This window comes from Cetorhinus maximus, chromosome 19, assembly GCF_964194155.1.
Source record: "Cetorhinus maximus chromosome 19, sCetMax3.hap1.1, whole genome shotgun sequence".
Lineage (NCBI taxonomy): Eukaryota > Metazoa > Chordata > Chondrichthyes > Lamniformes > Cetorhinidae > Cetorhinus > Cetorhinus maximus.
This window is the reverse complement of record NC_135897.1, coordinates 83,904,701-83,920,058: the sequence shown is the minus strand read 5'-3', so window position 1 is coordinate 83,920,058 and position 15,358 is coordinate 83,904,701. Positions and strand designations below refer to the sequence as shown.

Here is a 15,358-nt window from a genome sequence, read left to right as displayed (position 1 = left end):
ACCCCATAGATCCTCACATTGCATCTGTGAATGTTTGACTCCAGTCTGGTTTATGGCAGCGCGAATACCCTCTAAGAATGCACCTGTCATGGAGACGCAGTGGAGGCCCTAATAGTCACTCGATGACGACATGCAGGAGGATGATGACAACATGCAGTGAGGACACGCCATAGATCTTCACATAGCCTCTGAGAATGTCTGACTCCTGTCTGGCCGAGGGCAGCCCACTCGCGCTCTGTGATCAAGAGATGCAGCCATGAAACTTTAGAGCATTTGATCTTTTGTCCGCCTTCAGCACCTGAGCCCTTCAGGAGCACAGTATCAGTGGTCACAGACTCTGAAGATGGGGGCCAGCCCCACCTTAAAGATGCTGAGAGCACACAGAGAGATTGAGAGAACTCTGTGGCACCTGCCCACTACACTCTGGCAGCAATGGCAAGCAGCGCCGAGGTGCAGACATCAGTAATGTTTCCAGGGAGTGTGAGGCCGGGTCATCACTTTGGCCTGAAGGCCGCACAGAGCACAGGGAAGAGGCCCTGGTCTGAGACACCTGCCTTTATCTTGTGCAGAAAGGTTTCACATCTGAGTGACAAGAACACAGCTCATCAGAACAAGGAGCCATTCTTGGGAGTTTATTGACAATAGTGAACAGTATGTACAAGTGATCAACACCCGTACCCAGTCTGTGCAATCAATTCTTCTTAACTTTCCTAACCCTGCCGCTACATCTTGGTGCTCCCTGGACTTCCACAGCGGAGGTAGAGGCAGCCTGCTGACTGCTACGCCCTGTCTGTGATGATCTTGGCGGGCGTCCTCTGGAGGGCCGAGACTTAGAGGGCCCCGGCCTGCTTTTGGGGTCCTGCTGTGTGGCAGTGGCACCCTCCCTGGTCTGTGGAACTGGAGCTACTGAGGTCACAGGAAGAGGGGATTCGGATGGACCAAAAGGTTTCACATCTGAGTGACAAGAACACTCTCAAAGCCACCTGGGTGGGTGGCTCTGGAGTGTGCATCTGCTGACCCCCCCCACCTATGGGTGCCCGAGAGCCCCAGGCTGACTGGAGGAGAAGCGGTAGCTGTAATGAGATCAAACTGCCTGGTACCCCTCTCGCGTACACACTGTTGGAGGCCAACTATGGCATCAGCAATGGAGTTGAGCCCGTGCAGCATTGCAGGAGCAAAGTCCTGGACCAAGATCCATAGCGGCCGCCATCCTATCAGTGTTGACCTCGGTGTGTTGGCATGCCGGCGCTATCACCTCAGCCTGAAGGCGGACAGACTCCTCCATCGTGCCTCGCAATCTGAGGAGTGCAGTGGACATTCCTTTCCTGGTGTTCCCGAGCTTGTCTTTGCAGCTCCAGAAACTGTGACATGACCGAGTCCAGAGGCTCGTCATCTGACTCAGACTCAGCAAATTTCTGGCCCCCAGCAGTCTTCTGAGCGCTGGGTAAGTCCCTGCTACCACCTGCTGTGGATCAGACAGTGCGATGTGCTCACCAGATTGTGATCCTGAGGCTATTCTAAAGCTAGGTCTCACCGAGGTGTGTGTCTCTGCGCTGGTGGAGGGTGTGGGTGTGCGCTGTGACGGGACTTCAAGGAGGGTGCCTCCAGATTCCTCTTCAGAGGTTTCTTTGGGGCTTGATTGGAGGCCCTGGGTCATGGACTCCATCGGCTGTTGTTGTGTGCCAGCTTGTCCTGCATGAGTAGAGATGGAGAAAGTGTAAACAGGACGCCTGCCAGGCCAGATGATAAGCATGCCTGGCCTGTGTGGGTGGTGAGTGATGCCATGGATGGGATGAGGACAATGACGGCGAGTGTGAGAGAGTGAATGGTGATGTCCCATGAGTTGGCAGTGAGTAAGATCCCTGTGGATGTGTGATGGGTTTGTGAGTTGAGAGTGATGAGAAGAGTAACTTACCCTGACGGAAAGGAGGAGGTCTTTCACCCTCTTGTGGCACTGGGTGGCTGTCCTCTTTTGAAGGGCGTTGGCGCTGACCACCGCAGCCACCGCCTCCCAAGCCGGAATAGTAAGGTTGCTGCCCATCCTGCGGCCGGAGTGGGGATAGAGGACTTCCCGGCGGGACTCTAAGGCAACCAAATGGTGTTCCAGTGACGCGTTGCTGAACCTGGGGGCTGCAGTCTTTTTGCCTTTCAGGGCCATATCTTCTTTGCAGCAGTTGTGGTCTGGAAACACTGAAATGTGTGTGCGCGGCTAGACATTAAATATGGCTCCCGGCGTGACGAAGCAGCGAGGTGATTGTGGGCGGGCGAATGAGAGCTCACTCGCCATGGAAACGGCATGTTTCCCGGGAGTGCATAAATAATGTGGCGGGTTTGGGATGATACAGCATGAAAATCTGCCATTGCGACTGGCGGGTAAAACATCATTAAACCTGCCCGCTACCGCACAGTGCGTATCTGCAATGATTCCGCTCATACTAGTAAATCACTGCTTCACCTGGAAGGAGTGCTTTGAGGCCTTGGACAGTGAGGAAGGAGGAGGTAAAGGGGCAGATGTTATACCTCCTGTGTGTGCATCGCAGGAGGTGTAAGACCTGCCCCTTTACCTCCTCCCTCCTCACTGTCCAAGGCCCCAAACACTCCTTCCAGGGGAAGCAGTGACTTACTTGTGTTTCTTTCAGTTTGGTCTACTGCATACACTGCTCACAATGCGGTCTCCTCTACACTGGGGAGACTAAATGCAGACGGGGTGACCACTTTACGGAACACCTTTGTTCAGTCTGCAGGCATGAACCCCGATCATCTGGTCGCTTGCCATTTCCATTCATCATCTTGCTCTCATGCTCATATTTCTGTCCTTGGCCTGCTGCAATGTTCCAGTGAAGCCCAACAGAAGCTGGAGGAACCCCACCTCATCCGCCAATTAGGCACTTTACAGCCTTCCGGAATCAACATTGAGTTCAACAACTTCCAGACCATGAACTCTGTCCTCCATTTTGAATTTGTTCCTCCCAAGCTCCAGTCTGTATATAGTTCTCATATCATGTTTCTTCTTTCAGACAGCACTGACCTTTATTCTGCTATTAACACATTCTGTTATATTGCTTTAGACAGCACTGACCTTTATTCTGCTGTTAACTCCTACTCTGGACCGTGCTTTGTGTCTTTAATACTATTATTACCACCCTCTTTGCCTTGTATTTCATGACATCTTTGTCATTTAATCTCCTCCGCCCTCTAACTTGCTTCACCTGCCCACCCCCTTTTTCAATAGCATAAAACCCACCATATTCCTATTTCTATGATAAAACCAAAATACTGCGAAAGCTGGAAATCTAAAATAAAAACAGAAAATGTTGGAAAAAACTCAGCAGATCTGGCAGCATCTGTGGAGAGAGAAACAGAGTTCACGTTTCGGGCCTGCATGACTCTTCTTCAGAACTTCACTAGAACCATATTGGACTCAAAATGTGAACCCTGTTTCTCTTTCCACAGATGCTGCCGGATCTGCTGAGTTTTTCCAGCTCTTTCTGTTTTTATTTCAGATCTCCAACATCTGCAGTATTTTGCTTCAGTCTCTTGGACCTTGTTGTGAGTAATCTGGCAGAAAAATCTACAAAATGAAATTCCGCGCTTATTTTTCTTTGGACAATTTGCTTATTAAGGTATCAGGAAACCAGATAGGGAAAAATCCTTTTGACTCAGGTGGTTGGAGGTGGGAGGTCATGTGATTAAACCTCCAGGAATTCATCCAAGTATAGTTGGCAACCTCAACCTGGAGTGAGACTCACGTGAAGATTGGAGTCTTGCTCTACTGGCCGCTGGAGACTCCTAGCGCCTTAATATCTCATGTGGCTTTGACTTCACTGTTGAATCAGTCTGGCTGCAGGATAGAAAACAATGGGGGTCATTTTTAAGTATGGACGATAGCATAAGAGGATGATGATGGATAAGGCAGTCAGTTGATTTCCATATATTTTAATTTTTTCACCGCACAACAACTCATAACATTGAAGGTTGTTTGAAGATTAACGTCTCAATTCCCAGTTTGGGCCTGTCGTTGTCAAGCTTCTCTCTGTCGTTAACATGAAGTTTAAATTGGCAATTATACTAATATAGGGGAAACTTAGCATCCCAGTGATCATCTGGTTTTTTTTTTGGTCTTAAGACTAAATATCAGTGACCATATCTGCCCACTTTACCACCCTTGTTTTTTTCTTCTTCAGTTTCTTCAGGTACCTCAAGATTTGAAAACCCCCACCAGGCAGGATCAACAACTGATGGGGAAGAATACACAAGGTATTGATATTCATCTTTTAAATGCTAGAAAGAAAATTCTGGAAATTCACGAACAGAATCTGAAATGGAGAAGGCAGATTATTTCTTAATCAGTCTCCCTGAAGCATTAACCTCTTTATCCCATTCAGGTGCTGACTAAATGACTTCTGTCTCTCTGCTTCTCCTGATTATTAATTTCAGGCTTTCAGAATGAGCATTTTTTTTGTTTGCTTTATCTGCACGGGTTGATGAACATGGGATCAGATTGGTAATTAATACAACAAGGCAAGCGAACAATTGGAAAACTGCAACTGCTTGAAATACACAGCACGTCAGTTAATCTCTGTAATGAGGAAGACAGTTTAAGATGGCTTGGGTGCGTTTCCTGTGCAGAATGGTTTTGAGATTGGGTAAACGATGACGAAAAAAAACTTTCATTGATATAGCACCTTGGGGGGGGGGAAACTCCCCAAGCGGTTTCACAGAAGCATATAATCACAGAATAGTTACAGCACCAGATGTAGGCCATTTGGCTCTCTGTCTGCTCTCTGCCGCAGCAACTTAGTTTGTCCCACTGCCCTGCCATTTCCTTGTACCCCTGCACATTTTCTCTTTTTGAATAACTTTTCTCTTTTCAGAGCCTCAATTGAATCCGCCTTCACCACACTCTCAGGCAGTACGTTCCAGGTCTTAACCATTTGCTGCATGAAGACATTTTCCTCATGGCTCTTTTGCCAATCACCTTAAATTGGTGTCCTGTAGTTCTTGACCCTTCTTCCAATGGAGAAAAAAAAATCAAATAAAAATTAGCACCAAGCCAAAGGACATTTTAGCAGGTGGTAACTAAAAGCCTCATTGAAACAGATAGGTTTTAGGAAAGATCTTAGAGGAAATGGAGAAGGTTAGCAAGAAGATTCCGGGGCTTATGGTCTAATCGTAGAAATATACAGCATGGAAGGAGATCATTTGGCCCATTATGTCTGCATCCATCCAGTCCAATCCTATTTCCAGCTCTTGGTCTGTAGCCTTGTCGGTTACAGCACTTCAAGTGCTTTTTTAAATGTTATGGGGTTTTCTGCCTCTACCACCCTTTCAGGCTGTGAGTTCCAAATCCCCATCACCCTCTGGATGAAAAGGTTTCCCCTTGAGTCCCTCTACACCTCCTGCCCCTTACCCTAAATCTATGCCCCTGAACCCTCAATAAAGGGGAATAGGGCCCTCCTCGCCACTCTATCAGAGCCCTCATCATTTTATATATTTCAATTAGGTTTCCTCTCAGCCTCCTCCGTTCCAAAGAAAACAAACCTAGCCTATTCAATCTTTCCTCAGAACCAAAGTTCTCCAGTTCTTCCTCTGTACTCTTTAGTACAATCATATTTTTCCTATGTTGCGGCAACCAGTACTCCAGCTGTGGCCCAACTATTTTATACAGTTCCAGTATTTTTTTTTATTCATTCATGGGATGTGGGCATCACTGGTTAGGTTAGGCAAGCATTTATTGCCCATCCTGAATTGCCTTTGTTCAGAGGGCATTTACAAGTCAACCACATTGCTGTGGGTCTGGAGTCACATGTAGGCCAGACCAGGTAAAGACAGCAGATTTCCATCCCTAAAGGGGATTAGTGAACCAGATGGGCTTTTACAACAATCGACAATGGTTTCATTCCAGATTTTAATTGAACTCAAATCCCACCGTCTGTCATGGCAGGATTCAAACCCAGGTCCCTAGAGCATTACCCTGGGTCTCTGGATTACTAGTCCAGCGAAAATACCACTAGGCCATTGCCTCCGGGCTCTTATATTCTGTGCCTCAGGTTAATAAAGGCTCCCATATGGCTTTTTGGCTGCTTTATCTATTGGTCCAGTCACCTTCAGGGCTCTGTGGGCATGCACTACAAGGCCCCTAGATGGCTAAAGACACAGCGACCCAAAACCTATAAATGCTGACTGAGTTGCTGTGCATTTCCTACATGTTCCAGTTTTATTTCAAATTTCATGGATTTGCAATTTTTTAGTCACCACGTTGATTTTTCTGTGCAATTAGTTTATGCTCTTCTCTCTGTTCCTTCATCATATAATTCCCATCACAGCAATTCCATGAATTAGAGTAAGGGATCTGAACTAAAGGAGTTGAATAAAGATGGTACCTGTTAGCCCTTGAAACTTGTCCTGTTCCCTTCACTAAGGAACTATATTAATCAATTTTATCTTCACTTGCTCCCCCCATTGGCCTGAAGTTGCTGAGTCTTGCTGGGGTGTGATGGTGTTTTACCCCTTTACCTCCTTCCTTCTCACTGTCCAAGGCCCCAAACACTCCTTCCAGGTTAAACAGTGATTCACTCGTATTTCTTTCAATTCAGTACAAGTTTTCACTGTCCGCCACGGGGTCTCCTCTACACCAGGGAGCCTGAACGCAGATAGGGTGATCGCTTTGCGGAACACCTTTGTTCAGTCTGTGAGCATGAAGCTGACTTTCCGGCCACCTGTCATTTTAATTCTCCTCTCCAATCCCACTCTGACCTCTCTGTCCTCGGCCTCCTATACTGTGCCGATGAAGCTCAATACAAGCTCGAGAAGCAGCGTCTCATCTTTTGATTAGGCACATTTCAGCCTTCCAGGTCAACACCGAGTTCAACAATTTCATACCATAACCTCTGCCCTTGTTTTTGGATGATGGCTGTTGGTGGGGATTCTGCCATTCCCATTTACACCTCCTCTAGACGCATCTTTTGTTTCCTTACTTGCCCCATTATTATCTCCTTTTTGCGTTTCACTGTCATACCTTTGTCATTTAATCTCTCCTGCTCTCCCCTATCACAGACCTTCCCTTTTTCATTCCACCACCACCCCACCCCACCCCACCCCACCTCCAAACTCTCCCTGCCCGATCAGCTTAAAGCCTGTTACATTTCTAACTGTTCCCAGTTCTGATGAAAGCTCACAGACTTGAAACATTAACTCTGCTTCTCTCTCCACGGATGCTGCCTAACCTGCTGAGTATTTCCAGCGTTTTTGTTTCTTTATTATGAGTTAAAGTAGGCCATGCCTTAAACCGATGACATCAGGTGGTGTTCGATTCCTGCCCCCTCCCCCATCTGAAACCCTCCCCCCCCACCTTTTAAAATTCCTCATGTCCGCCCCCACCAGTGTTTTTGGAAGTTATAATGGGAATGGATCATTATTTGCAGGATTCTGTCAATAGAAAGTCCCAAAGAATGTGCCAGCTTTCGCTGTGGGTCCCTGGAGGTGTCTGCAGTTTCTGAGTTATTAGAAACAAGAAATATTTGCAGTGGCATTGTCAGGGGTATGCTAATATTTGCTTCATATCTCCAGGAGCTCATCAATGTTTCACGGACTTCCCCATACAGATACGTTTTAACACCTCCACAGCACAGGGTTAATAGTCTGTGACTGCCATACAGCAGAAGATTTGTTCTTTAAATTTTGAGTCTGTTTGAGGTACATATGTGTTCATCTGCATCTTCGTCAAACAGGGCCAGTGAAACCATTTTGGACTCTGCTTCCGCTACAAGCCTTGGTCTTTACCAGCCCCCACCAACTTCAGTCCTCACACAGACAGATTCCAGCTGGCTTCTCAGTCACAGCCTCAGGAAGAGCGGTAAGGTACTACGCTGACCCTGAAAGAAAAAGCTGGAAGATGACAGAGAAAAGTTTAAAAAAAAAGGGCTTGTTCACCGGAACTGCTACATTGCCCCAAATGTAACGAAGGAGCGAATCTCCCCAAAAATACAGAAACTAAACTGATATTGAGAAACCTCGTAAAGCGACAGATTTCCCTCCTCCATTACATTTAGGATTACATTCGGGTGAACACGGTCTCTTTGTTCTTTTCTGTTATTCTATGCACTTGTAATTTGTACTGTAGTCTGCGGCATTATGGCACGTTTTCCCTGAAAGCGTTTCAACAAGATATGGGATGGACCTGATCTGCAAGAAATTGGTCCCATTATATCCCCAATTGCTTCTTTGTGCGTCTGTTACAAACCCAGCAGAATGTCCCTGTCGGACTGTCCCAATTAATCTTGTGGCTCAAACAACAACAACAGTTGGCTTTTACATAGCGCCTTTAATGTAGTAAAACGCCCCAAGGTGTTTCATAGGAGCACAGTCAGACAAAATTGGACACCGAACCACACAGGGAGGTATTAGGACAGGCGATCAAAAGCTTGGTCAAAGAGGTAGGTTTTAAGAAACAACTTGAAGGAGGAGAGAGAGAGAGATAGAGGGAAGGAGAGGTTTTAGGGAGGGAATTCCAGTGCTTAGGCTCTAGGCAGCTGAAGGCATGGCCACTAATATGGAACGAAGAAATTAGGGATCATGGTAGGTGGGGAAGTGGGCATTCCTAATTTCCCTTGTTCAGAGGGCATTTTAAGAGTCGACCACATTGCTGTGGGTCTGGAATCACATGTAGGCCAGACCAGGTAAGGATAGCAGATTTCCTTCCCTAAAGGGCATTAATGAACTAGGTGGGTTTTTACAACAATCAACAACGGTTTCATGGTCATCATCAGACTTTTAATTCCAGATATTTATTGAATTCAAATTTCACCATCTGCTGTGGTGGGATTCGAGCCCAGGTCCCCAGAGCATTATCCTGGGTCTCTGGATTACCAGTCCAGCAACAATACCACTATGCCACCACCTCCCATCACAAAGGACTGGCTAGCCTGTGCACTGTTGAGAGTCGGTATAATGATCCATCTGGAATATAATGGACTAATCTGGAATACGTTGGTCCACTTGAGGTTTCAGCCTTACCATTGTGGGGGGAGGTGGGGAGGTGGGGGGTGTGGTGTGGGGGGGGGTGGGGTGTCGGGGTGGGGTGTCGGGGTGGGGTGTCGGGGTGGGGTGTGGGGGGTGGGTGTGGGGGGTGGGTGTGTGGGGGGGGGGGGGGGGGGGTGGGGTGGGGAGGGTGTTGGGGGGGTGCCCGAACCCTTGAGTATTTGACAACAAAGCCCTCCACAAGTCAACGAAAGTCCTAGTGCACAGGGCAGTTATTGTCAACACACTCCCGTACTGCAGTGAGACCTGGGCTGTGTATCAGCGACACATAAGAGCGCTAGAGAAATTCCATCAGCCTTGCCTCCGACACCTCCTCCAGATTCAATGGGAGGACTGTCGAACAAACAAGTCCTTCTTGAAGCCAGCTCCGCAAGCATTCAGGCAAAACTCCTGCAAAATCAACTTCGATGGACTGGGCACCGTGCCCGAATGGCCAAAAAACATTTTCCCAGCCAGGACCTGTTTTCCCAATTTTCAAATGGCCAATGTTCCAAGGGAGAACAAAGAACCTGGACTGCAGCGGTTCAAGAAGGCAGCTCACTGCCACCTTCTCAAGGGCAATTAGGGATGGGCAATAAATGCCCATAAATAGTCAGCAATGCCCACATCCCATGAATGAATTTGAAAAATGCTTCAAAAACACTCTGGAACACTCTTTGAAGTGCGGCAGCATTGACATTGCTAACAGTGAGGCGCTCGCTACCAATCGTTCAAAATGGCAACAACTTGCCCATCAAGCTGCATCACACTTTGAGTCCAAACACCTTAATGATGAGGCAGGAAAGCAGCAGGGAAGGAAAGAAGAGGAAGCAAACCCTGCACTCCGAATCCCACCACCCCAATCACACGAAGACCCATGGCAGAAACCTGGGACCCTGGGTAGACGTCATCCTCAAATTGAGGGACAGCCAATGACAACGAACCCTCAAAGATCTAGGAAAAAATGAACAAGGTCATTTATTTGCCCCCTTACAAAGTGGTCAGTCTGAGGGTCTTTCCAAGGCTACACACCATTCCTGAGGCAGGATTTTCGAGTCATCGGGCAGGCCCAGGAGTAGCCGGGAAACAGCCCGCCACCCGCGATTGGCCCCCGACCGCGATTTCGCGCTGGCTGACCAGTTAACGGCTTGCCAGCGTGAAAGGCGGGAGGAGGGCGAGTGCTGAAGTCAGCGCAGGTGCTGGGAGGAGCGCGCAATGAAAGCTCCCTGAGGGGGGAGAGCTGCCTCAGGGAGCTGAAGTGTTTTAAACCAATGAATAAAGTTTTTAAGATTCGGGATAAAATGTCCACCTAGCGGACTCACTCATCTTTACATGTAGATTTGAAAAATTCTGCCCAAAAATTTTTAATTTTTAAAATTTAATGACGCAAACCTCATCCCGCCTGTGGATCAAGTTCCCTCAAAAATACAAAGGCCGCCTGGCCAATTCGCCTGCCCGCCCACCGTAACGTTGGACGGACAGCAGAAAATACACGTTAATTAATTCATTAGAGTGGCCTTAATCAGCTTCTTAATTGTCGGCGGGTGGGCTGCCGACTCCCGCGCGTGTCCGCCGACCGAAATATTGCACGAGTTCATGAGGACATCGGGACATCATCAACATCATCGCGTGCGATTTCTCATTCGGGCACCGCCTGCACACCGAGCAGAAAACCCTGCCCCTGGAGTGGGCAACAAGTGACTCTAGGTCTTTGATTGGCACTTAATGCTCTTAAGCTAGATGATCTCCTCCTAACCCTACTTACGTTGACAGAGTCAGCAGCGGCACTCAGTGATGGGTGGATCCTGATGCTTATACCAGCCAGATTCAATAACCCACGACCTTTTCTGACCCATATTAGCGAATACCCAAGCATAGAGCAGATTTCTGGAATGTTTTTTTCAAATGAGAGTTATTTTTTCATACGATGTGTATATTTATAAATTTTATATAGGTACCGGATCCTTTAGCTGTGTTCTGGTATTGTCTCTTTAACTTGCGTTCTGTTCCAGAAAGGGACACAGCAATTTAATGGAAGCAGAGCTTGAGTTATGCGGGAAATTTGACGTTAATATAATGCTGCAGTTACTTTCTACAAAATCTGATTTTTAACATACTTTTCACTTGAATTTCATCCATATTTTATGATCGCACCTGAAGAGAAACTGGAACTTGCAGAGGGAAGAGGATCAGTATTGACATATCTTAGCTTTGGGACCGAAAGTACTTCTATAGATATAAATTAATATTTTGCCAGCGGTTGACCAATTTTAAGGGGGCTGTGATTCAACCCTCCGCACTCAACCACCCACACTGCCACCCCCACCTTCATACCAACATGGCAATATCCAACATCCTCCTCAACCAGGTTACTTTAAACATATGTGGGACACCTGTCAGCCAGAGTAAGAGGAAGATATAAATGGAACAGTGATACAAAGAACAGAACTGATGTGAAATTTGCAATGTATGTTGCACACATGTCTTATCTGGGCATCACCATTCTGTGACACGTGTTATCACACCCACAGCTGTGCACTTCCACCACTAGTTGGAGTTTCACTGGCTCACAGAAGCTGCCGACCTCCATACCCATCGCTAAAGTGTGGCTCATGCACTTTGAGGGAAATTTGATTTTTGTCCTGAATTTCCATAGTTATATCCAATTTGCCCGAATGGTTAGTGCCACTGGCACTGTAACAGCTACATCTTTGATGATGAGCTCCTTACAAAAGCACAGACACATTTTCCAATACCAAAATAGTGTTAAAGATATTTGTACTGGCAGTTCAGATGAGCATGTTTCAGTGGCATGTGCATACCTAAGTGTGCTTTCTCATCTCCAGATCCTTCATTAATCCCCGCAGGGTTTGTAAAGAGCGGGGGCATTTTCCTATTTGCTGGTATGGTGATTACTGCAGTCACAAATAGACTTTAAATCACTTCTGTTAATAGGTCGATAAATAGATTAAAAGACGATTCAAGTGTAGCTGGACAGTCTGATTGAATTACACAACTCAAGAATGTTGAATGTTAGTAAAACATCACCCAGTTTGTGTTCCCTGGAAAGCAGAGGTTGGACAACTTATTGTTCTGTATTGCTTTCAGATAAAGAGACTGAGTCAAGTGTGGAAGATGACATTAGTGACTCACCCTCGAAAGGGAGCCTCGACGACCTCATTGTTCATTCTGAGGTATGAAATGTGACTGACTGCTGCTGCTCGGAGTTCCAGAGTGTTCACATTACAGTACAGAAACAGGCCATTCAGCCCAACATGTTCATACCGATGCTTATGCTCCGCACCAGCCTCCACCCACCCTACTTCATCTCAGTCTATCAACTTATCCGTCTATTCCTTTCTCCCAGGTACTTGCCCAGCTTTCTCTGAAATGCACCAATCTATTCACCTCAACTACTCCCCGTGGTAATGAGTCCCACATTCTTACCACTCACCGGACAAGGGAGTTTCTCCTGAATTTTCTACAGCACTTTTTAATGACTATCTGATATTGCCTCCCCACCTCCCACAAGTGGAAACATCTTCCCTATGTCTATCCTGTCAAGCTCATCCCAATTTTAAATTAGATCACCCCTCAGCCTTCTGTTTTTAAATACATTCATGGGACGTGGTTGTCGCTGGCTGGGCCAGCATTTATTAAACTCTTAATAACGGGATTGCAGGTCCTTCTATCTTCAATGTAATCCAGACTGCACATACTATGCATGGCTTCAGACTGACACATCTAATTTTGATATATCCACGATGCACATACCTTCCTGTGCATGACAGGTTTCGCGTGCTGTACCCTGTCTCAGAACATTACCTCAACCCCCTGAAAGGTTACAAGCGGGAAAAGCCATGAACTCCCTCAGATCGACTAGCCTTTCAATGCTGCAAAGGTTTTATATGTCAGATACGCTCAATCCCCTGATCTGCTGCAGGCTGCAATTCTACAATCTTTCTTCAGAATAACACACCTATCCTCAAGCAGCAACAGAGAACATGCTACACTGTACCCTTCTTCAAATCTACTCACCCATCCCCAATTCGATGGCCCTTCACCATTTTGTGTTTAAAGATGCTCCTGAAAATAAAAGCAAAAACATGGGAACAACTGCTGGAAGCTTCATTGGTTAATAAAGCCAGCACCTCATGTATAATTCTCTGTGATCTGGTTTTCTACCCACAGCTAAAACTATGATGAGCTGGTTAAACTTAAAACTGTCCCAGTGACTCTGCCATACCGGCAAAGATGGTTTAGCCCCTGTTCTGTGTTAAGTCAGTGATTTTCAGTATGAACAGTGGGAGAGATGCTCTGCCCAGCTCCACTGTCCTCTGAATAGCGAGAAGAAGCAACAACAACTTAGCTTACTTATATAGTGCCTTTAACATACCAAAACATCCCAAGGCACTTCGCAGGAGCATCATAAGGTCAAAACTAGCCACATCAGGAGATATTAGGGTAAATGGCCAACAGTTTGGTCAAAGAGGTTTTAAGGAGTGCCTTAAAGGAGGAAAACGAGCTAGGGCAATGGGGAGGTTCAGGGAGGGAGTTCCAGAGTTTAGGGCTAGGCAGTTGAAGACATGGCCACCAATAGTGAAGCAATTAAAATCAGGAATGCTCAAGAAGCCAGAATTAGAGGAGTGCAGATATCTCAGGGGGTTGGAGGGATTACAGAGATAGGGAGGGGCAAGGCCCTGGAGGAGCTTGAAAATAAAGGATGCCAATCCTGGTTGCTTGACCAGGAGTCACTATAGGTCAGCGGGCACAGGGGTGATATGTGAACAGATTTAGTGCGAGTAAAGACACAGGTAGCAGAGCTTTGGATGACCTCAAATTTAAGGAGGGTAGAATGTGGGAGACCAGTCAGGTGTGCATTGATATCGCCAAGTCTCCAGGGGCAGGATTGTCGGGACAGCGGGAGTGGCCACGCAATGGTCCACCACCCACGATCAGGCTCCGATCACAATTTTCACGCTGCCTGGCCCATTAACGGCCATCCAGCGTGAAACACGCTCTGAGGACCTCAGCGCTGCCGGGGTGGGAGGAGCGCAAGCGCTGAAGTTTGTACATTCACGGGGGGGTGCGTTCACTGAAAGCTCTCTGAGGCACAGAGCTGCCTTTTTAAAAAATGAAGAGTCTACAATTAATATAAACATGTCCCCACGTGTGACTCAGTCACATGAAGAGGGACATGTTAAAAATGAGTCCAAAAATGTTTTTGGAAACCTCAAGCTGCCCATGGATGAGGGTTCACAAAAAATGCCAAGTCTGCCTGTGTAAGGTTGGACGGACAGCGAAAAATTCTACTTAATTAGCTACTCGAGGGCCTTAATAGGTCTCTTAACTGTCGGCGGGCGCGCTGCCGACTCTCGCGCGCAGGCTGGCCAACCGAAAAATCGCATGAGTGCATGATGACGTCTGGCACTATCGCACGCTATTTCATGCTCGGGCGTGTTGTGCGCACACCCTCGCGCCAAGCTGGAAATCCTGGCCCAGAGTTCCAAAGGGTTCACGTCCCTGATCACGATCCGGCCTTACCTTGTTGGCAGCAATGAGTCTCTTTGGGCATCGGGTGAGGACAAGGTTGGGCGTGGCTCAGATGTTCTTGGGATCAGATCTCATTATCAAATCTCGCACATGAATAATGGACACTTGGGTAAGATACCAGAGAGTGACTGTTAGATTTGTAGGCGTATGAGTGACAAAAATGCGTTTTTGGCCGAATTAGATTGTTGATTCACATTCCTTATCTTTAGTAACAGTGCACAAAGGGTTAATTACAGTTTCTATGAGCTGTTTCCACAAGGCACAGAAAGTTTGTATTTTGCTCTGGTTGGCGAAGCCTCTTTCCTTGATTCCTGTGTCTCCATTTCTGGTGATAGACTATCAACTAATATACATTATCAGCCCACTGACTCCCACAGCTACCTTGACTACACTTCCTCACGCCCTACACATTGTAAGGACTATTATATTCTCCCAGTTCCTCCATTTTTATCACATCTATTCTGATGATGCAATCTTCCACACCAGCATTTCTGAGATGGTTTCTTTTTCCTTCAAACAAGAATTGCCTCCACCATGGTTAACTGGGCCCTTGACCATGTCTGCCACATTTCCCACAATTCTGCTCTTACTCCTTCCCCTCCCTCCCAGAATCACGATCGAATTTCTCTTGTCCTCTCATTTCACCCCAACAGTATTCAATGGATCTTTTTCCTCCATTTCTGCCACTTCCAGCATGATGTAACCACCAAACACATCTTCCCCTCCCCTGTCAGGATTCCGAAGGGACTGTTCCTTCCATGATACCATGGGCCACTCCTCAATCACC

At 46.9% G+C, this 15,358-nt stretch overlaps 1 protein-coding gene across 1 annotated transcript in view; it reads left to right on the top strand.

Moving 5' to 3' along the window:
* The window catches only part of LOC144694096 (glutamate-rich protein 6), a 65,727-nt gene that overhangs the window by 3,747 nt on the left and 46,622 nt on the right, over positions 1–15,358 (top strand). Inside the window, exons 2-4 of the mRNA XM_078564454.1 lie at positions 4,185–4,257; positions 7,731–7,855; positions 12,127–12,212. Of these exons, the coding sequence (XP_078420580.1) occupies positions 4,185–4,257; positions 7,731–7,855; positions 12,127–12,212 (284 nt within the window). The remainder of the gene's footprint in view (positions 1–4,184; positions 4,258–7,730; positions 7,856–12,126; positions 12,213–15,358) is intronic.